This window comes from Chiloscyllium plagiosum, unplaced genomic scaffold (assembly GCF_037043375.1).
Source record: "Chiloscyllium plagiosum isolate Xiang-an unplaced genomic scaffold, Cpla_swu_hap1 HiC_scaffold_6, whole genome shotgun sequence".
In the NCBI taxonomy this organism is placed as follows: Eukaryota; Metazoa; Chordata; class Chondrichthyes; order Orectolobiformes; family Hemiscylliidae; genus Chiloscyllium; species Chiloscyllium plagiosum.
In genome coordinates, this window is record NW_028270144.1 from 62,915,372 (window position 1) to 62,939,036 (window position 23,665).

Consider the following 23,665-nt stretch of genomic DNA (forward strand, 5'->3'; position numbering starts at 1 on the left):
AGACCATAAGACAGATGTGAATTGGATATTCCAGATGTGATGCAGTTGGTTAAACCTGTTCTAATCCAGTAACATTCCATAAATACACCCCTTATCAAAAAGATAAATTCAAACATAGATTCTTACAGGCAGGAGGAAACAACATCCAAAGAGATTTCAAAAGACGATCAGAGGAATTCTTTACTGAAGCTTCCAACTCCCCTGGACTCTCGCATCTTGTAACTGTTTTAGCTACAAGCAAACTAGAAAAAACCTGAACTGGGTGAACTGGTCACTCCCCTTCCATTGTTAAACCGGACACTTCCTAGATTCTTAGGCAGCTCTGCCCTTACGACTCCCTTGACAAAAAAACAAGGACAAAATAACCTTATTAAAGTGACAGCATCATCACAGGATTAGCCGTTTTTAATGAAAATCTCCCCAAGGAGGTTTCCCTTCCACCTCAGCTAAAATTGCAAACGCTCTGTTGGGAGAAAATAGTTTTAGAAGAATTTACTGGTAGCATATCGTGGAAATATGACTTGTATATGCAACTTGCAGAGTGTGTAACTGTTGTGAAGAAAATAAAGTAGCGTGCAAAAGTTGCATTATAATTTGTAATATTCTGGGCATAATACTTTTTTAAAAAAATTGGATTTTAATTTTGAATGGAAATGTGACTTTGTCCTCTTCCCGAATACAGCGGTCTTAAGCTGCAAATATTACCTACCACCTTACCCTGAGAGAACTGAGTGTGCAGGTGGTTAAAGGTTAAGTTCGGGCAGATTACTTGCCACCCCATTTCCACTGAACACCCAATTAAAGGAACTTAAAGGAGCAGTACCATAAACTTGACAGCTCAATACTCTCATGTCCCAAATTAAAATCAGGATGTAAGGTTCATAATACAATTTACAAACTAACGATATCTGAAGTTCTATCTTTCGTATCTAAAATCACAAAAAAATGCTTTCGAGTGTGGAAATGACATTAGGATAATGGGAGATGGAATTTAATATTGTGGAGTGTAAGCTGATGCATTACAGCAGAGGAAATTCGATAAAATAAACTATACTTAATGGTACAGGTATAGAGAGTGTGCTGGAACAAAAGGTGGCTGAACAGCGATTGGTAAAGAATAAGATTTCAAAATTCATAAATGGAGTACAAAACTTGGAAATTGTTTTATAAAATTTCCGTTATACCACGGTTTGAGTATGGCATGCATTTCTGGTGAATGCATTTTAATAAAGGTGTGAGGGCTTTTAAAAAGATATCAAGAAGATTTTATACAATGGTTCCAGCAATTAGGAGTTTTATTTTTGATTAGGCAAAAGTGAGGACTGCAGATGCTGGAGATCAGAGTCTAGATTAGAGTGGTGCTGGAAAAGCACAGCAGGTCAGGCAGCATCCGAGGAGCAGGAAAATCAACATTTTGGGCAAAAGCCCTTCATCAGGAATTTTGATTGTTGAGCACGAAAAAAATTGACATGTTAATTCTGCAAAGTCCTTCCTTGACCTTGATTCCTGTAAGGTGGTTGCTATGGCAATTTATGTCATTTTAAAATACACCTCTAAGATTTACAGGAGTGTAGTAGCAGTATTCTACCTGTAGGTGGTGTTTGTGCCAAATAAGGATTTTCTTTTGAAAATTTGGAGAATGCTGGGACTGACTGTACTTGAGTAAAGCTCTTTAATGTAGAAAATTGTGTTTTTTAGTGTTTTGAAGTTGCATTTATTTCAAGGGCAGCTTTGGACTTGTGCTTTTAAGGCCTTTCTCTAAAATCCAATCAGCCTGTTTGTTTTTAAAAGCGAGGAAGAGTAGTCACTGTGCTTCAGTTCAAGTCATGAGGAATTGTTTTAACAGTATTTGCATTTCAGCCTTATTACTGTTAATTAAAGTAATCATAGAACTCGCTCATAACTTGTAAAACTTATATTCTAATGAAAATTAAATTAACCTTGATAGAATGCATCCCAGGGTACTAAAAGAGATGGCAGGAGAAATAACAAATGCACTTGTGGTAATTTTCCAAAGTTCGCTGGACTCAGGGACAGTTCCAGCAGATTGGAAAAGACCAAATGTGATGGCGTTGTTTGAAAAAGGAAATAGACAAAAGATGACGTATTATAGACCAGTTAAGCTTAACTTCTATACTGAGGAAAATGCTTGAATCTGTTATGAAGGAAGAAATGGCAAGACATCTAGAAAGAAGTTGTCCCATTGAGCAGACGCAGCATAGGTTCATGAGAGGCAGGTCATGTTTAACTAATCTACTGGAATTCTATGAAGACATTGGCAGTACAATGTTCCTCCTGCAACATGTATGAGGTGAGGGATGCCATCAACGTCCCTGCCGATTACACTTGCAGGAAGTGCACCCATCTCCAGCTCCTCCAAGACCGTGTTAGGGAACTGGAGCTGGGGTTGGATGAACTTCGGATCATTCGGGAGGCAGAGGGGGTCATAGATCAGAGTTATAGGGAGGTAGTAACTCCAAAGATGGCAGATAGATGGGTGACAGTGAGGGGGACTGGGAGGAAGCAGCCAGTGCAGGGACCCCCTGCGGCCGTTCCCCTCAAGAACAAGTATACCGTTTTGGATACTTGTGGGGGGGATGACTTACCAGGGGTAAGTAACGGGGCTCAGGTCTCTGGCACGGAGCCTGTCCCCGTTACTCAGAAGGGAAGGGTGAAGAAGAGCAGAGCAGTAGTAATTGGGGACTCGATAGTTCGGGGCACAGATAGGCGGTTTTGTGGGAACGAGAGAGACTCACGTTTGGTATGTTGCCTCCCAGGTGCAAGGGTACGTGATGTCTCTGATCGTGTTTTCCGGGTCCTGGAGGGGGAGGGGGAGCAGCCCGAAGTCGTGGTCCATATTGGCACCAACGACATAGGTAGGAGGAGTGCCAAGGATGTTAGACAGGCTTTCAGGGAGCTAGGTTGGAAGCTCAGAGTTAGAACGAACAGAGTTGTTGTCTCTGGTTTGTTACCCGTGCCACGTGATAGAGATTCGAGGAATAGGGAAAGAGAACACTTAAATGCGTGGCTACAGGGATGGTGCAGGAGGGAGGGATTCTGGTTTTTGGATAACTGGGGTTCTTTCTGGGGACGGTGGGACCTCTATAAACAGGATGGTCTACACCTGAACCTGAGGGGCACCTGTATCCTTGGGGGGAGGTTTGCTAGTGCTCTTGGGGGGGGTTTAAACTAACTCTGCAGGGGCATGGGAACCCAGATTGTAGCTTCAGGGTGCAGGGCCTGGAGTGTAGGGAGGTTAGGAACATGGCATCAATTTCAAAGGAGGGTGCCTGTAAACAGGAAAGTGGCTTGAAGTGTGTATACTTCAATGCAAGAAGTATACGAAATAAGGTAGGTGAACTTGCAGCGTGGGTTGGTACCTGGGACTTCGATGTTGTGGCTATTACGGAGACATGGGTAGAACAGGGACAGGATTGGCTGTTGCAGGTTCCAGGATTTAAATGTTTTAGTAGGGTCAGAGGTGGGGGTAAAAGAGGGGGAGGTGTGGCATTGCTTGTCAAAGATAGTATTACAGTGGTAGAAAGGACAATGGATGAGGACTTGCCATCTCAGGTAGTTTGGGCTGAGGTTAGGAATAGGAAAGGTGAGCTCACCCTGTTAGGAGTCTTTTACAGGCCTCCTAATAGTCCTAGAATCATTGAAGAAAGGATAGGGAAGGTGATTCAGGAGATGAGTGACAGTAATAGGGTGGTTGTTATGGGGGACTTTAACTTTCCTGATATTGATTGGGAAAGCTATAGCTCAAGTTCGTTAGATGGGTCAGTGTTTGTCCAATGTGTGCAGGAGGGTTTCCTGACACAATATGTAGATAGGCCAACAAGAGGTGAGGCCATACTGGATTTGGTTCTGGGTAACGAACCAGGCCAGGTGTTAGAATTAGAGGTAGGTGAGCACTTTGGGGATAGTGACCATAATTCGGTGATTTTTACTCTCGTGATGGAGAGGGATAAGTGTGTACTACAGGGCAAGAGTTATAGCTGGGGTCAGGGAAATTATGATGCGGTGAGGCATGACTTAGGATGTGTGGCTTGGAAAAGTAGACTCCAAGGCAAGAGTGTAAATGATATGTGGAGCTTGTTCAAGGAGCAACTATTGAGTGTCCTTGATAATTATGTACCTGTCAGGCAGGGAGGAAAGGGTCGTGCGAGGGAGCCGTGGTTTAATAAGGAATTGGAATCCCTTGTTAAATGGAAGAGGGCGGCCTATCTCAAGATGAGACGTGAAGGTTCAATTGGGGCGATTGAGAGTTATAGGGTAGCCAGGAAGGACCTGAAGAGAGAACTAAGAGCAGCAAGGAGGGGACATGAAAGGTCCTTAGTCGGTAGGATTAGGGAAAACCCTAAGGCTTTCTATAGGTATGTTAGGAATAAAAGAATGACTAGGGTAGGAATAGGTCCAGTCAAGGATAGTAGTGGGAAGTTGCGTGTGGAGGCGGAAGAGATTGGGGAGACACTGAATGAATACGTTTCTTCAGTATTTACTCAGGAACAGGGCATTGTCGTCGATGTGAATACTGAGTCACAAATAAGTAGAATGGATGGCTTTGAGGTATGTAGAGAAGAGGTGTTGGAAATCCTGGAAAAGGTCAAAATAGATAAGTCCCCTGGGCCTGATGGCATTTATCCTAGGATTCTCTGGGAAGCAAGGGAGGAGATTGCAGAGCCATTGGCCTTGATTTTTATGTCCTCTTTGTCTACAGGAGTAGTGCCAGAAGACTGGAGGATAGCAAATGTGGTTCCCTTGTTCAAAAAGGGGAGTAGGGATAACCCTAGTAACTATAGGCCGGTGAGTCTCACTTCTGTTGTGGGCAAAGTCTTAGAGAGAATTGTAAGGGATGGGATTTATGCACATCTGGATAGGAATAATGTGATCAAGGATAGTCAGCATGGTTTTGTGAAGGGCAGGTCGTGCCTCACAAACCTTATTGAATTCTTTGAAAAGGTGACGAAGGAGGTTGATGAGGGGAAAGCGGTAGATGTGGTATATATGGATTTTAGTAAGGCGTTTGATAAGGTTCCCCATGGTAGGCTACTGCAGAAAATACGGAGATATGGCATTGAGGGTGAGTTGGAGGTTTGGATTAGGAATTGGCTGGATGGAAGAAGACAGAGGGTAGTAGTTGATGGCAAAGTTTCTTCATGGAGTGCCGTCACTAGCGGTGTTCCGCAAGGATCTGTTTTGGGACCATTGCTGTTTGTCATTTTTATAAATGACCTGGAAGAGGGGTTAGAAGGTTGGGTGAGCAAGTTTGCGGATGATACGAAAGTCGGAGGAGTTGTTGACAGTGAGGAAGGATGTGGCAGGTTACAGCAGGATATAGAGAAGCTGCAGAGCTGGGCAGAAAGGTGGCAAATGGAATTCAATGTAGCTAAGTGTGAGGTGATTCACTTTGGGAAGAATAACAAAAAGATGGGGTACTGGGCTAATGGTCAGATACTTGGTAGTGTGGATGAGCAGAGGGATCTTGGTGTCCATGTACACAGATCTCTGAAAGTTGCCACCCAGGTAAATAGTGCGGTGAGGAAGGCATATGGCGTACTGGCTTTTATTGGTAGAGGAATTGAGTTCCGGAGTCCTGAGGTCATGATGCAGTTGTATAAGACTCTGGTGCGGCCGCATCTGGAATATTGTGTGCAGTTTTGGTCGCCATACTATAGGAAGGATGTGGAGGCACTGGAACGGGTGCAGAGGAGGTTTACCAGGATGTTGCCTGGTATGGAAGGAAGATCGTATGAGGAAAGGCTGAGGCACTTGGGGCTGTTTTCATTAGAGAAAAGAAGGTTTAGGGGTGACTTGATTGAGGTGTACAAGATGATTAGGGGGTTAGATAGGGTTGACAGTGTGAACCTTTTCCTGCGTATGGAGTCGGGTATTACAAGGGGGCATACCTTTAAATTAAGGGGGGGTAGATATAGGACTGAAGTTAGGGGTAGGTTCTTCACTCAGCGAGTCGTGAGTTCATGGAATGCCCTGCCAGTAGCAGTGGTGGACTCTCCCTCTTTATGGGCATTTAAGCGGGCATTGGATAGGTATATGGAGGATAGTGGGTTAATATAGGTTAGGTGGGCTTGGATCGGCGCAACATCGAGGGCCAAAGGGCCTGTACTGCGCTGTATTCTTCTATGTTCTATATTATGAACATGGTGGACAATGGGGACCCAGTAGATGTGTTTTATCTAGATTTCCAAAAGGCATTTGACAAGATGCTGCACAAAAGGCTGTTGCATAAGATAAAGATGCATGGCATTACAGATAATATATTAGCTTGAATAGAGGATTAGTTAACTAACAGGAAGCAAAGAGTGGGGATAAATGAATGCTTTTCTGCTTGGCGATCCGTTACTAGTGATGTGTCTCCAGGATAAGTGTTGAGACTGCAATTATTCACAATTTGCAAATATGATTTGGAGTTGGAGACCATTTGTACAATGTCAAAGTTTGCAAATGACATTAAGATGAATGGTAGAGCCACGTGTGCAGAGGACTGTGAAACTTGGCAGACTGACATAGCTGACTGGGCAAATGTCTAGCAGATGGAGCACAATGTTAAGAAATGTGAACTCCTCCATTTTGGTAGGAATAGCAGTAAAAAGATCCATTATCTGAATGGTAAAAAAAGAATTGCTGCTGTGCAGGGGGACCTGGGTGTCCTTGTGCATGAATCACAGAAAGTTGGCCTGAAGGTCCAACAGGTAATTAAGAAAGTAAATGGAATCTTGTCCTTCCTTGTTAAAGAGATTGAGTTTCAAAGCAGGAAGGTTATGTTGCAGCTGTAAAGGGTGCTGGTGGGGCCACGCCTGGAATACTGCAAGCAGTTTTGGTCTCCTTATTTGAGAAAGGATGTACTGGCATTAGAGGGGAGGTGCAGAAGAGGTTCACTAGGTTGATTCCAGAGTTGAGGGGGTTGGCTTATGAGGAGAGCTTGAGTAGACAGTGATCATATTCTTTGGAATTTAGAAGAATGAGGGGGGGATAGAAACATACAAAATTATGAAGGACATAGCTTAGGGGAAGCAGCTTTAGGACTAAATTGTGAAGGAACTTCTTCACCCAGAGAATTGTGAATCTGTGGAATTCCTTGCCCAGTGAAGTAGTCGAGGCTACCTCATTGAATGTTTTTAAAACTAAGATAATTTTTTGAACAGTGAAACAATTTAAGGGTTATGGTGAGAGGACAGGTAAGTGGAGCTGAGTCCACAAAAAGGTCAACCATGGTCTTGTTGTATAGCGGAGCAGGCTTAAAGGGCCAGATGGCGTACTCCTGCTTCTATTTCTAATGTTCTTGACGGCCTCTGCCCAATCTGTAGATCTGCACGGCTATATGTATTCTCCGAAACTGGTATTGCTATTCATCCAAATACTCTGAAATCTAAGTTGCCTGGTTGATCTTTAATTAACTTTTTAAATATCTTCCAGCAAAACATTGGAGTGTTTTATGTACAGCCATGTGGCACTACAAACCATGCTGTGAGTTTTTTTTCCAGTGCAGTGTTTTACCTGATACAGTAATGCTTATGTTATCTCCTGTAAATTGAGAAACGGGATGTAATTATTGTGATATTGAAGAATCCAATAGTTGTTTATTATAGCTAACTATTATAAATAAACATTAGATTACCGCAAACCAGCAGTAGCTTCCAGAAATGTCATGATTCGAGCAATCTTAGGATAACATGGCATATGAGACCTTGATACACTCAGGCTATATGCCTTGATACAGTAATGATTTCATGAGCATGTCTCTAAAAGGTATATTGACATACTGCCCATGAATTACAACTGAGCATCGAGAAAGAAAGCCTCTTTCCATTTGCTTATGGTTCAAGGACTATTCAACCCAGAGTTGAGATTTTGGGCATGAGGCAAATGAGAATGTGAGGAAGAATTGTTATAGGTGGTAATGACCTAGGATCCTTTTGCCTATGCGGGTGATGGAAGCAGAGAAAATGAATAATTTTGAAAGAAAATTGAAATAAATAAACTTGGAAGGTTATGAAGCTGAAGGAGGAGAATGGATCTAACTGGATTACTCCACAGGGAACCAGCGTGAATTCCATAGGCGCGCTGAACGTTTTGTCTCTTTAACACCGTGGAATCTCCTGAATTAATTTTGTATTGGTCTCATTTTTTTGCAGTGTGAATTTTTAAAAAATCAAATGCATATTATTGTATTTAGAGATTTTTATACTTCTAAAATTAATACATTGTGCTGGGGAATGCTTCAAATCACTTGATTCTGTAATTCGGATATTGTCTTTAGCTTGGTCCTAAGTGAATTGATTTACCCATAGGGAGGGCCTCAACTGGGACCTTGGGTTCATGTCACACTACAGGTGACCACCATTGCACTATAACACTATAAACACACACACACACATTTGTGGGGTGAATTTGTACTTGCAGAGTTACATTGTACTTTGCTCAAAAACTGCATGAATCCATGTAAGACTCTGTTAACTCATTTTTTAGATTAGAATCAGTCTAAACATTATGGCACAGACAACAGCACATGGGGCAAACACTTGAACGCGTTATCTGGGCTGACACCAATTGTTAAAGTTTTAACAATTCTTTTACATATGAAAGAAGTGAAGCAAACATGATCATTCTAACAGATGAGAGACTTAATAAACAATCCAGGTATTTTTCAATTTATAATTTCAGGTACATCACACTGTAAACTTTTGCTATAAATTCTGTGTCTTACAATTGTGTACTCCACAACCACCTGATGAAGGAGCAGCACTCTGAAAGCCAGTGCTTCCAGTTAAACCTGTTGGACTATAACCTGATGGTTGTGACTTTTAACTAAGTGAATTGCAGTTTGTTCAGGAGGCTCAATGAATTATTGCAAAACAACATCTTACTCATTATTATCAATATTATTGCTTTCGTTGGAAAATGAGATTTCTTTCAAACATCCTAAACTGAATGAAGTAGGAACTGTTTTTGAAATGTTAGTTTTGCAACTGTTTGGCACTTTGAGCAAGGACGGTTGACATCTGCATTTTTATAATAAGGAAGCAGAATTTTTCATTTTACTTTTATTAAGTCTATAGAAAATGCCATATTTTCATAGTAATAGAAGCAGGAACAGGCCATTTGGCTCATTGAGTCTGCTCCAACATTCATTAAAATCATAGCTAGCCCATCCAACATCTTAGCTCCTCCTACCTGCATTATCCCCATAATCCCTAATTCCTGTATCATGCCAAAACCCATCCGACTGTATCTTGAATATATTTAATGAAGCTGCCTCTACTGCTTCCTTGGGCAGAAAATTCCATAGATTCACTACTCCTTGGGTGAAGCTGTTCCTCCTCATCTATCCTAAATCTCTGCCTCGTAATCTTGAAGCCATGTCCCTTAGTCCTAGTCTCAGCCACTAGTGGAAACAACTTGCCTGCTTCTATCTTACCTATCCCTTTCATAATTTTATATGTTTCTATAAGATCCCCCCTCAATCTTCTAAATTTCAGTGAGTACAACCTCTCCTCATTGGTAAGCCCCTCATCTCTGGAATCAACCTGGTGAACCTCCTCTGCACCGCATCCAAACCCAATATGTCCTTCCTCAAGTAAGGAGACAAGAACTGCACACAATACTCCAGGTGCAGCTTCACCAACACCTGGTACATTTGCAGCAGAACCTCCCTGCTCTTAACTTCAATCCCTCTAGCAATGAAAGCCAGTATTCCATTTGCCTTCCTGATTGCCTGTTGCACCTGCAAATCAACTTTCAGTGATTCATGTACGAGCTCTCCTAAGTCCCTTTGCACAACAGCATGCTGCATGCTATTTTTACTTCCAAAGTGGATAATCTTACATTTACCAACATTGTACTCCATCTGCCTATACACTTAACTTATCTAAATCTCTCTGCAGGCCCTCCACATCCCCTGCACAGTTTGCCTTTCCATTCAATTTAGTGTCATCAGCAAACTTGGATATGTTATACTCTGTCTGCTCTTCCAAAACATTCATATATGTATACAGGTAGACAACTCTTTATCCAAAATCTGAAAAGCTCTGAAATCCAAAGGTTTTCTCGTGAAAATTTTTCTTTATTAACAAGGTTGTTTGGCCTGCAAGCAGTTAACCCAACTCCGCACCCACTCGATGCGTGTCACTGAGATGTGAGGGCATGGCCCAGCTCTGGAAGAGATAAAAGGTAGGGAGGAGGGACTTGGGGGAAGGCCGTCGGAAATGTGATTGGTGGAAAGAGGTCAAGGTGAGGATGATAGGTCAGACTGGGGTGGGGGCGGAGAGGTCAGGAAGAAGATTGCAGGTTAGGAAGGCGGTGCTGAATTCAATGGATTTGACTGAGACAAGGTGGGGGGAGGGGAAATGAGGAAACTGGTGAAATCCGAGTTCATCCCTTGTGGTTGGAGGGTTGCTAGGCGGAAGATGAGGCGCTCTTCCTCCAACCGTCGTGTTGTGTTCTGGCGATGGAGGAGTCCAAAGACCTGCATATCCTTGGTGGAGTGGGAGGGGGAGTTGAAGTGTTGAGCCACAGGGTGGTTGGGTTGGTTGGTTCGGGTGTCCCACAGGTGTTCTCTGAAACGCTCCGCAAGTAGCCGGCCTGTCTCCCCAATATAGAGGAGGCCACATCGGGTGCAGAGGATGCAATAGATGTGTGTGGAGGTGCAGGTGAATCTGTGGCGGATATGGAAGTTTCCTTTGGGGCCCTGGAGGGAGGTGAGGGGGGAGGTGTGGGCGCAAGTCTTGCACCTCCTGCGGTTGCAGGGGAAGGTGCCGGGAGTGGAGGTTGGGTTGGTGGGGGGTGTGGATCTGACGGAGTCACGGAGGGAGTGGTCTTTACGGAATGCTGATAGGGGAGGGGAGGGAAATATATCCTTGGTGGTGGGGTCCGTTTGGAGGTGGCGGAAATGACGGCGGATGATGCGCTGTACATGGAGATTGGTGGGGTGATAGGTGAGGACCAGTGGGGTTCTGTCCTGGTGGCGGTTGGAGGGGCGGGGCTCAAGGGCGGAGGAGCGGGAAGTGGAAGAGATGCGGTGGAGGGCATCGTCGACCACGTCGGGGGGGAAATTGCGGTCCTTGAAGAAGGTGACCATCTGGGTTGTACGTTTTTGGAACTGGTCCTCCTGGGAGCAGATGCGGCGGAGTCGAAGGAATTGGGAGAATGGGATGGCGTTTTTACAGGGGGCAGGGTGGGAGGAGGTGTAGTCCAGGTAGCTGTGGGAGTCGGTCGGTTTGTAGTAGATGTCCGTGTTGATTCGGTCGTCTGAGATAGAAATAGAAAGGTCGAGGAAGGGGAGGGAGGAATCTGAGACTGTCCAGGTGAATTTGAGGTCGGGGTGGAAGGTGTTGGTGAACTAGATGAATTGTTCAACCTCCTCGTGGGAGCACGAGGCGGCGCCGATACAGTCATCGATGTAGCGGAGGAAAAGGTGGGGGGTGTGGCCAGTGTAGTTGCGGAAGATGGACTGTTCCACTCCCCCTCCCACTCCACCAAGGATATGCAGGTCTTTGGACTCCTCCATCGCCAGACCACAACAACATGACGGTTGGAGGAAGAGCGCCTCATCTTCCGCCTAGGAACCCTCCAACCACAAGGGATGAACTCTGATTTTACCAGTTTCCTCATTTCCCCTCCCCCCACCTTGTCTCAATCAAATCCATCGAATTCAGCACCGCCTTCCTAACCTGCAATCTTCTTCCTGACCTCTCCGCCCCACCCCAGTCTGACCTATCACTCTCACCTTGACCTCTTTCCACCTGTCACGTTTCTGACGCCCCTCCCCCAAGTCCCTCCTCCCTACCTTTTATCTTAGCCTGCTGGACAAACTTTCTTCATTCCTGAAGAAGGGCTTATGCCCGAAACGTCGATTCTCTTGTTCCCTGGATGCTGCCTGACCTGCTGCGCTTTTCCAGCAACACATTTTCAGCTCTGATCTCCAGCATGTGCAGTCCTCACTTTTTCTCCCCAGCTCTGGAAGGTCTCAATTCTGTTTCAGGGCCTGTTTTACTCAGTGCATCTGCTGTTTGGTAAGATTTTAAAAAATTTCACCATCAAACTGTCACTTATTCTGAAATTCGAAAATTTCTGAATTCCAAAAATCAGCTGGTCCCAAACATTTCAGATAAAAGATTGTGCCTCTGTATCATGAACAATTGTGGGCCCAACACTGACCCCTGCGGCACACTGCTCACCACTGATTTCCAACCAGAGAAGCACCCATTTATTTACTCAAACTGTCATATTATATAAAGTAGAATCTATCTGATATTGATAGAAGAAACATTAAGTTTTATAAGGGAACCCAAATATACACGTTACAATCTATATTTGATTATTAATGAAAAATTTTTAATTGTAGTTTACAATCAGTCTCAATATATGCACCCATACTGCACAAGTTCTTCATGTGCTATTTTCATGTATTTATCATCCAATTTAAAACAAGTAACTTTTATAAAATAGCAAGCAAGAATTATTATCAAAACATGCCAATCATGATACTACAGAGAAGTAAGTATGACTGGCAAATAAGGTAAGAACCTTGGCATGGTTATAATGGTCACTCTGGGCAATTGTAGTCCTGACCATCTTTCTAGGATCATCTATGATGCTCATAGATCTTCCTTAACCGATAACTGATTAAAACTGAATTAGTATTTAAAGAATATTTGTATATTTATTGCAAGCTGTATAGGATCTGAAGTTTTCTTTTACTAATCTGTTTCAGAGTTGATCTCTAATGGTATCCCATTTTGTTCATAGGAACAGCATCTGTGGCTGTTGCTGGTATACTTGCTGCATTGCGAATCACCAAGGACAAACTTAATGATCATAAGTTTGTCTTTCAAGGAGCTGGGGAGGTAACATTGCTTCTCTGTCTTTTTTCACTGTTGCATATTTCATGCCAATGAACTGTGAAACCCTTCATCTGTCAATGAAAGCAGTATGGTTTTAACGTCTATTCTGAAGTATTTTTAAATAGTTAAATATTAAGTATATTTCAAATATTTTTGAAAATTTCTATTGACATTCTGACTTGGACTCGCAATCTCACCAGTTTACCTGATGGGTAATGTGCACTCAGTGTGCACTCTGTATTGTAAAAATAGGTATAATGAATTTTGTCATAGTTTTGTGTCACTCTTGGAATTTATTCACATGAGCATAATTGGAACTTGATCCTGTACCGGACATAGCTTAGTTTGCAAATTTGTTTTTAGTAATAATTATGGTTGATTTTGATATTCAAATTAATTTTAACATCTTGCAAACCGTTTGCTGACACACAAAGTTCTGTTATCTGTACCGCAGCGTTAAAGGTACCTCATTTGACTGTGTGCAGCAATGTAATATTCGTGCAAGTTGTTACTTTCAGTTAGTGATCTCTTTTTGTGAAGTAGTCCCACTTTTGGGTTGTCCTTTGAGTGTGTTGTTTTTAACTTTAAAATAGTTCTACTAATTTGGTAACTCTTAACTATATAGCTATGCCTTTATTAATGTATCACAGGCTGCCATGGGAATTGCACATCTCCTCGTGATAGCTATGGAGAAAGCTGGAATATCGAAAGAAGAAGCTGTAAAAAAGATTTGGATGGTGGACTCCAAGGGCCTTATTACAAAGGTAGATGATTTTATATTATTGAAACCTTAGTCGTCTATTTCTATGAAGTTGAAGTATTTTTTGCATTTCAGGGTGAGCAAATTTATACAGTAAGAATAGCAACATATTTGACCAATCAAAATTGCATCTACTTCCAGAACTGGATGGTTTGACCAATCGGAGTGTCCGACATGTAGTCCTCAAAAACTAAGTTTGTTGAACTTTAGGTGAAAACATGAAATTATTTTGCCAGTAAATGTAAGATATCTAAGTGTTTTCAGAAACTTACCAGTTGCCTGTGGCATTGCCAAACAATGTATTGGAGAATATTACCTCAAGGTAAAAACAATGACTGCAAATGCTGGAAACCAGATTCTGGATCAGTGGTGCTGGAAGAGCACAGCAATTCAGGCAGCATCCGAGGACAGGCAGAATCGACGTTTCGGGCAAAAGCCCTTCATCAGGAATAAAGGCAGAGAGCCTGAAGCGTGGAGAGATAAGCTAGAGGAGGGTGGGGGTGGGGATAGAGTAGCATAGAATACAATAGGTCAGTGGGGGAGGAGATGAAGGTGATAGGTCAGGGAGGAGAGGGTGGAGTGGATAGGTGGAAAAGGAGCTGGGCAGGTCAGACAAGTCCGGTCAAGTCAAGGGGACAGTGTTGAACTGGAGGTTAGAAACTAGGATGAAGTGGGGGAAGGGGAAATGAGGAAGCTATTGAAGTCCACATTGATGCCCTGGGGTTGAAGTGTTCCGAGGCGGAAGATGAGGCGTTCTTCTTCCATGCGTCTGGTGGTGAGGGCACATTTCCGCCACCTCCAAACAGACCCTACCACCAGGGATATATTTCCCTCCCCACCCCTCTCCGCCTTCCGCAAAGACCGTTCCTTCAGGTCAGGTCCACGCCCCCCTACGACCCACCCTCCCATCCTGGCGCTTTCCCCTGCCACCGCAGGAACTGTAAAACCTGTGCCCACACCACTTCCCTCACCTCCATCCAAGGCCCTAAAGGAGCCTTCCACATCCATCAAAGTTTTACCAGCACATCCCCTAATATCATTTATTGTATCCGTTGCTCCCGATGCGGTCTCCTTTACATCAGGGAGACTGGGCGCCTCCTAGCAGAGCGCTTTAGGGAACATCTCTGAGACACCCGCACCAATCAACCAAACCGCCCCGTGGCCCAACATTTCAACTCTCCCTCCCACTCTGCCGAGGATATGGAGGTGCTGGGCCTCCTCCACTGCCGCTCCCTCACCACCAGACGCATGGAAGAAGAACGCCTCATCTTCCGCCTCGGAACACTTCAACCCCAGGGCATCAATGTGGACTTCAATAGCTTCCTCATTTCCCCTTCCCCCACTTCATCCTAGTTTCTAACCTCCAGTTCAACACTGTCCCCTTGACTTGACCGGACTTGTCTGACCTGCCCAGCTCCTTTTCCACCTATCCACTCCACCCTCTCCTCCCTGACCTATCACCTTCATCTCCTCCCCCACTGACCTATTGTACTCTATGCTACTCTATCCCCACCCCCACTCTCCTCTAGCTTATCTCTCCACGCTTCAGGCTCTCTGCCTTTATTCCTGATGAAGGGCTTTTGCCCGAAACGTCGATTTTGCCTGTCCTCGGATGCTGCCTGAATTGCTGTGCTCTTCCAGCACCACTGATCCAGAATATTACCTCATCCTATCTATCTCTCATCTTCTGTTTCTGTCTGCTCTCTTTCTCTTATCAGTTACTACTCTTTTAACTCTTCTTTCTTCATTTTCTTTCCTTTTCAGCTAGGAAGTACTGTTTGGTTTCTTCCCATGTAGTGGTTGGAATGATGTGGGGTGGCAAGGAACAGAATCGCTAGTTACTACAGACTGTTTAGGTTGGGGTTTCAGAACATTGGAACAATCAGCAAATTGGTTCCCCACCCCTCTCACTCCTGCTGTCCCATTTATTTCCATTACATCCACAAGACTGCTACACCTTTCTGCTTTTCATGCCCTCCCCTATAATTCCTTCTGACCTATCACTACCTCAATGCCATAATCCTCTTTTTACTTTTACTGCACTTACACATATGCTCTCACAAAGGGTGAATACAGAAAGGTCAGAGATCCTCTCACTGTCAACCTGTGGTTTATCTTCAAAGCAGTTTATTCCTTCCTAAATTCAACTTGCATTTCATTAAAATAAATCAAATCGTAATTAAAGAAATAAATTTTATGTCGCTTTGCTCTCTAATTATGTTTTTCCTCTCTAATCTCACTCCTCAAATGCTTCTCTATTGTCCCACTCAATGACACTGTGCTTGCTTATTTTCATTTTTACTAACCCAGATGTGGCCTGACCACCCCCTGCAACATCGTCTTTTTCCCAGTTCATATCCTAGGTATCTATCCTTTACTGTCTCTTCTCTTTATTCATATTGTTTTCCTTAAGAAATGCATCTGTAGGCATATTGTTGCCTTAAACATGTATCTTGATGGCACCCTGCTCCACCACAACATCCTCCTTGAACTTTCCACTGCATTTGTGTTGTTGAATTGCAACTTAACATCCAGTCTTGGATGCAGCATGACTTCCTATTAATTGTTGGAAAAACCAAACTATTACCACAATCTAAACCATAATGTTTGCATTTGCAGCCTAGATATTCTGTTTGGCCCTGAGCTGAATTTCCAGCCTTATATACTCTGGTTTACAAAGATCACCAGCCACACAAGTAAGCAGGTTGGGAACATTCAGAAATACGCATTGTATTCAAACAGAGTCAACATGTTTTCACAAAGGAGAAATCACGCTTGAGGAATTCTTTTGAGGTGATAGCAAGCAGGATAGATAAAGAGGAATTGCTGAATGTAATGCATTTGGATTTCCAAAAAGTGTTTCTTGAAATACTACACATTAGTCTACCTAAACAGACGAATGTCCATAGTGTTGGGGGTATTATATAAGCGTGGATAGAGAATTGGCTTAACAAATAGAAGACAGGGATTTGGTATAAGGGAACATTTTCAGGATGGAAACCTGTAACTAGTAGAGTGCTACAAGGATCAATGCTGGAGGCCACAATTATTTACAAAATATATTGACAAAAGTGAATACACAATAGCTAAGAGAACACAAAATTAAATGGTAAGGCAAGTGGTAAGGACTATGCAGAGAATCTGCAGTGGGCTAAAGATGAGTTTATTGAGTGAGCAAAAACTTGGCAGATGGAAAATAATGTGAGGCTTTGCACTTTTGCAGGAAGAATAGAGAAGTTGCGTATCATTTAAATGAAGAATTGCAAAAAGTTGCAGCACAAAGGGATTGGGGGCCTGTGCTTAAATCACAAAGAAAATGAACATGTAAGTTGAGCAGGTGATTGGGAAGGCAGGTGGAATGTTCACCTTTACTTCAGGGAATGGAGTAAAACAAAAAGGGAAGTATTGCGAAAACCATACAAGATACTAGTTATACCACAACTAGAATATATCTAAGGGAAGATACTCTGGCATTGGAAGCAGTCCAGGGAAGGTTCACAAAGTTGATTCTAGGTATGGAGGTACTGTTTCATGGGGAGAGGTTAAATAGGTTGGGTCTTTACTCATTAGCATTTAGAAGAAGGCGACACAACGTTGTTGAAACTATGGCACTTAACAGGGTAGATATGGAGAGGTTATTTTCCTTTTGGGAAACTCAGAACAAGGGGTTGTCATTTGGTAAGGTTGGTAAGAACGTCGTCTCAGAGTACAATGAATCTGTGGAACCTTTCCTCAGAGATCTATAGGTACTTGATCATTAACTATATTCAAAGCTGAGATTTTTACTCAGTAAGAGGATTGAGGATTATGGGAAAAAGACAAGAAAGTGGAGTAGAAGGCTATCAGGTCAGCCATGATCTCATTGAATAGTGGAGCACACTTAATAGGTCAAATGATGCACTTCTCTTATGTCTTATTGTCTTAAATTGCTGCCAGCACTGGGGGTGTATATGCACTTCGCATGGACTGCAACAGTTCAAGAAGATAATTCATCCATCAACTCAAAGACAATTCGCAATGGACAATAGATGCTGACCTTTTCAGCAACGTCCACATCATGAAGAGAAGTGTTTTAATTTAATTCCTGTCTTGATGCCGTGAATTCTTACATCTTTACCTCTGCTCATCTGCTGCTGAAACTATTCTCGATAATTTGTCTTTTCCATTGTCTCTTGACCATTTCAAGCTCATACCATTTCAAGTCATCCACAACTCAGCAGGCCATGTCTCAACTGGCAGCAAATCCTGTTCCCTTATCTCCCACCCCTCTGCTTACTGATATACATTCGCTTTCAGTCAAGTAATATCTTGACTTTAAGATGCCCATTATTGTTTTTAGTTCCCTTGGTGGCCTTATCTCAACATTATTTCTGTAATCTCCTTCAGTTCCACAACCCTCTGAAATATTGGCATTCCTTTAACTCTGGTCTCTTTCTAGTTATAATTGCTTTACCTCTTGTGGCTTCAATTGCCTGAGTGCCATGTTGTGAAATATCCTCCCTTTGCCTCCACCACAATTCCATCCTTTAAGATACTTGTTAAAACTTGTTTTGACTAATTTTTTAGTTGTCTGACTTTATATTTCTTGGTGTTGTGTTTTATCTTATGCTTGTTAAGCACCTTGGAACATTTCATTGTACTAAAATTGTTTTATAAATATAAGCTGGTGTTGTTGCCTTCTACTTGGCTTTCCTTCATCCACAAGTTACACTTGCCCATCACATCAACTCTCACTTGACCTTCATTGGCTTCAAGTCGTCTTCGTGCCTCACATGTAAGATTCTCATTCTTATTTATAAATCTGTAAGACATTTGCCATTTTCTGTCTCCAGATCTCAACTACATTACCCAACTACATTCGCCCATCCCATCCTAAAACCACACCAAACCCATTTGTCTTTTGACTTCAACCCCCTTGTGCATCCATTTCCCTTACCCTGTCATTGACATCAAGGTTTCATGTTGTCGAAGAATCCTATTTCCAGAATTTCCTTTTCAATCCTCTTCAATCTCTGTATCCATTTGAGAACCAACCTTTAAATGACTAGCTAAGGAAGTAAATTTGCCATTCGCTATTCTCCCTTTGCACCCAGCAACCCTTTCCCATGACCCTCTTCCTCCCCACACCCTGTCAAGGAATTATTTCCTTATTCTTTGCCCCTCACACCATTGTAAAATAATTTGAAACAGTTTTCAAGGTATGCAAGTGCTGTTTGTTAGAAATGGCAACACCATGCTCTATGTAAAAGCAAATATGTTGAACCAAATATTGTTTATTCAGATCTAATCTTGTAGCACTGCTCTTGATTTGATAGTTTGAATTTAGTCTAATTTTTTAAAATTCTTGTGAAAGAAACAATGGTGTGAAATTTGATCTGCTGCCTGCCTCATTGTCAATACCCTTCCATCGAGGTACAATGACAATACCCTTCCATCAGGTACAATGATGATGATGGAAATGCAGCAAAGCAAATCCGTTTGGGAATGCATGGTTTCCTAGGGTTCTCTGTTGCTGATGGCTAGAGAGACCAATCCATGAGGTGCAGGTTTTGTCACATATGAAGTGGAAGTGCAACATGTATAAAATCATTACTATTTTTATTGTGTATTCTCCATTCTTGTCTTGTGCAGGGAAGAACTCATCTGACCCATGAAAAGCAGGTATTTGCTCAGGATCATGAGCCAATAAGAAGCCTGGAAGAAGTTGTTCGGAAAATAAAACCAACAGCTTTAATTGGTACGTTAAAGAATGAATATTACACTTGTTCACACTGAACTTTAATGTAAGGTTGTGACACTGAGCTGCCATGGATAAGGAATAAGTATTAATATGTCTTAAATTGTAGCATTAAAGACTCCACTTTTTTTTGTTTATAAAATAAAATGACTTGCTAAATCCTGAAATTTAATTTAATTGGAGTTTTGTTTTTGCATCTAGACTCAAAACACCAGAAAATAAAGTTTCTTACTACTTGCAGTTTAGGGTAATGCTGCTAATGATATCAAATTGAAAATGTTCAATGTATTTCCTGGTACTTGAGTCCACAACACAAAGTCAACCTTCAGGCTCTAACCAGTCCTGTACCCTGTAGTCTTGTTCTCTGCCATTCTTCTCCAGTCAGTTCACATTTTTAATAACTTGATGTTTTATCAAATAAATCAGTCAAATAAACAAATAACTTGATGTTCGGTCAAATAAATGATGCAATATTATTATTGAGGTTACTGTCTTAGTGGAAAATGTGACTCACTTGATAAAGGACACATGACCTGGTCTGGGGCATTCCTATGTCACGAGAAAAGTGGAAGTCAGCTGATTCTGCTCTTGAACAGTAATTGCTGAACAATTGCCACACTAGCAACCAATTTAAGATAATTATTTACAGTTGTTAGATGTGACATGTATTTGCACACAGCGATCTGTTCTTTGTAAATAAAACAAATATGTTGAGGATTGCATTTTTTTTTCTTACTCAGAAGCCTATGTTCCCTGTTGTTTTCCCCATGATATGCAACCTGCACCTTTTTCTCCTGCAATGTAACTTGTTGAAATCATTTGAAGTTTAGCATCCTTATGGTAGTTCTGATGAGTACAAGATGGAAATTGTTTCAGTTTTTAACAGTGTTCAAGTTATTTTGCAATATAAAATGTCATTTAGGATTATCTTTAGATGTACTGTCTTCTGTAAGTTTTTGTTATTTTTAAGAGATCTGATTTCAGATGCCCAAATCAGAGAAACTTGTAGAGTCCAATTATTATAAGATTACCGTACAGATTTGCATCAAGGTACAGGGTTAAAGGATGCAGCTGCTTATATTTTCAATATCACATTGGCATTGTCCAGTGACATACTAAAAACTTAGTAATGAAGTATTTAGTTGAAAAAAAATATGATGATGAGGGTTGGTAAGGACAGTGTTCTCTTATTTTTGATATACTTCTATAGCTCTCACTGTTGATTACATTTGGCTGTGCTACACAGTATCCATATATTTACTACAAATGAACAGATTGTAACCGCAGCCTGCAGGTGTGCCTGTTCTTTCCACTATTATAAATAGTATTGCTGGCACATATGGTGCAGAGGTACCTGTGAGCCAGGAGACCTGGGCTCGAGTCCCACCTGCTCTGGAGGTGTGTAATAACTTCTCTGAACAGTTTGATTAGAACACATCTAAAACAGGGATTAAGAATTCTTTACATTGTTTTAGTTATGGGCAATTATTAGAACAGAGTATAAAGCACCAAAAAGGTATAAATTCATTATTAGGGTGGTACAGTGGCTCAGTGGTTACCACTGCTGCCTTACAGCGTCAGGGACTGCTTCGATTCCAGCTTTGGGCTGTGTGGAGTTTGTATGTTGTCCCCATGTCTGCATGGCTTTCTACTAGGTGCTCCGGTTTCATCCCACTGTCCAAAATTGTGCCAGTTAGGTGGATTAGGCATGCTAAATTGCCCATAGTGTTCAGGTGATTTTTAAATGTTGGAATTGTACCAGCCTCTACCACTTCCTCTGGCTATTCATTCTATAGATGCACCACCCTCTGCGTGAAAAAGTTGCCCCTTAGGTCATTTTTAAATCTTTATCCCCTCATTCTAAACCAATGCAGTCTTGTTCTGGACCTTTCTGGACCCTCCCCAGGGAAAAGACCTTGTCTAGTTACCCTATCCATGTCCCTAGCCTATTCAGCCTCTCCCTATAACTCAAACCTGCCAACCCTGGCAACATCCTTGTAAATCTTTTCTGAACCCTTTCAAGTTTCATAGGATCCTTTCTATAGGAGGCAGACCAGAATTGCACACAAGTAAAAGGTGTCTTTTTTTTTCGCCAAATAAGTATTTTTTTTTTCAGTCATCTTTGTTTTAATTTTAAGGAAATATAGCCCAGGTAGTAAAAGCCCACCCAATCTTGGCATGCCATGCAGGTTTTTTTTTTAACTCCACCTTCCACTCTATTAGTTTCTGCACTTTCCTGGTCATTTCTGTTCTCCCATTGTATGCTCTTAGTCACAGCTGGATTTACTAGCGCATTTCCTTTGTTCAAACATTTTACAACATTGGCAACAACCTTCCTATGTTTTCTGTCATTTTTTCCCTTCCTGCAATATTAGACTTGCTTAGCCAGACTGTTACTTATGGCTCTTGAAAAAGTGGACGAAAGAAAATTTGAAATTATAACTTAACTAATATTACCAGATTCAAATTTCCATGTTTCTATAGAGAAATTGAAAGCTGATAGTGAAGAAACATGGAGAATGTATTTGCACAATTTTGTTACTCAACAGGAACAATTTCTGGGTCATCTGAGGACAGTAAAGGAAGGGAAGCTATTTTAGAAACTGACACAAAAATACTTGTATTTATAATGTGCTGTAAAGGGATAAAACATTCCCAAGGTGTTATACAGATTGTTCTAAACAAAATTAGATACCAAGCGACTTAAGAAGATATTACGCTAGATGGCCAAAAGCTTAGTTTGAGTAGTAGCTTTTCAGGAGCCTCTTAAGAGGAAGAATGAGAGCTCAAGAGAATTCCCAACCTTCAGGCTTAGGCAGTGAAGATGCAGTAATGATCCTCAAAAGACGAGAATTAGTTGAGCCCAGATATCTTGAAAGGCTGTGGAGTTGTAAGAGTATACAGAGACAAATACAAAAAATTGCTGGAAACATTTAGCAGGTCTGGCAGCATCGGTGGAGAGAAAACAGAGTGAACATTATGGCTCAATGACCCTCCTTCAGAACTTTCTGTACAGATACTACCAGACCTGCTGAGCTTTTCAAGTAATTTTTTGTTTTTGTTTCTGATTCCGAACATTTGCAGTTCTCCGTTTTTTGTTTGGAGCGTTGGGAGGATTTAAAAACTAAGATGAAAATTTTAAAATATATAATTCCTTGGCTGAGAGTCAATGCAGGTCAGTGAGCAAAAGAACGGTAATTGATTGGAACTTCATAGGGTCGTAAAGTCATACAGTAAGAAAAGGCCCATTGGCCCATTGTGTCTGCACTGCAAAAAAAAAACTATTCCTACACAAGTCCCACTTTCCCATACTGAGCCCATAACCTTGCATGACAATTTAAGTGCTCATCCAAATACTTTTAAAATGTTGTGCGATTTCCAGCCTGAACCACCATCCTAGCCAGTGCATTCCATGACCCCACCACCATCTGGATGAAAACACTTTTTCTTGAATCCCCACGTTACCTCCTGCCTTTCACTTTAAATTATGATTTGGTGAAGCGAAGGACTTGGACAGCTCATAATATCAGCGTTGCAGAGAATAGAATGTGAGAGTGTGCAGTCAAGTCTCAGGATGATAATACATGAATGAGCATCAAATAACAGAGTCAGAGATGAAGTAGAGCAATAATACATAGGTGGAAATACATAGAGTTAGTAAGGTTCTCTCAAGGTTTCATAGCTTTTGTTTTACACCAAGTATTTCATGATCCCATTTTGTTGGTCTCCTTAAATATGGGAAGGAGCTGGAATTGGCAGAAATTCCACATTTTTATGTTTCTGCACCCTCAGTTATTAAATTCTGAAATAATGGCATTGCCCCATGTGGCAGTTCATGAGTAGTTAAGGTATAAATTACTTTGAAGTCCTGGAGTGTTTGCAGTCCTTCAGTGTTTGATCAGCCATGATCGTATTGAATGGCAGGACAGGCCTAATGGACTGAGTAACCTCCTTCTGTTCCTATTTTCCCACACTCAAGTTCAAATCAACAGTACCGGTGAATTCCACTCTATTGTTGGTAGTATACAAAAGGAATGTGCACCACAAGTACACACCAGGTCAGGCAAATTATCCGAACTTCCAACACTGGGATTATTTTTCACAATTGTATGTTAGCTGCCTTACTCAGTGATAAGGAAGTCAGAATTACAGATGGAAGCTCCACCATCTTCCATGGTTGAAAGAGCAGCCACTGGTTTATGTGGATGTAGTGATGCTTGCAGTCACTTGTCCCAGTTAAATGAGAGGCTGTGCAAACACTGGTGAGGCTTGTGTTGGACGCATGGCCCCACTATAACTGCAGTG

The 23,665-nt window shown here is 41.9% G+C and overlaps 1 protein-coding gene across 1 annotated transcript in view; it reads left to right on the top strand.

Annotated features, from left to right (window-relative positions):
- The window catches only part of LOC122550600 (NADP-dependent malic enzyme, mitochondrial-like), a 54,312-nt gene that overhangs the window by 11,817 nt on the left and 18,830 nt on the right, over positions 1-23,665 (top strand). The window contains exons 2-4 of the mRNA XM_087988036.1: positions 12,769-12,866; positions 13,514-13,627; positions 19,255-19,360. Coding sequence (XP_087844162.1) covers positions 12,769-12,866; positions 13,514-13,627; positions 19,255-19,360 — 318 coding nt within the window. The remainder of the gene's footprint in view (positions 1-12,768; positions 12,867-13,513; positions 13,628-19,254; positions 19,361-23,665) is intronic.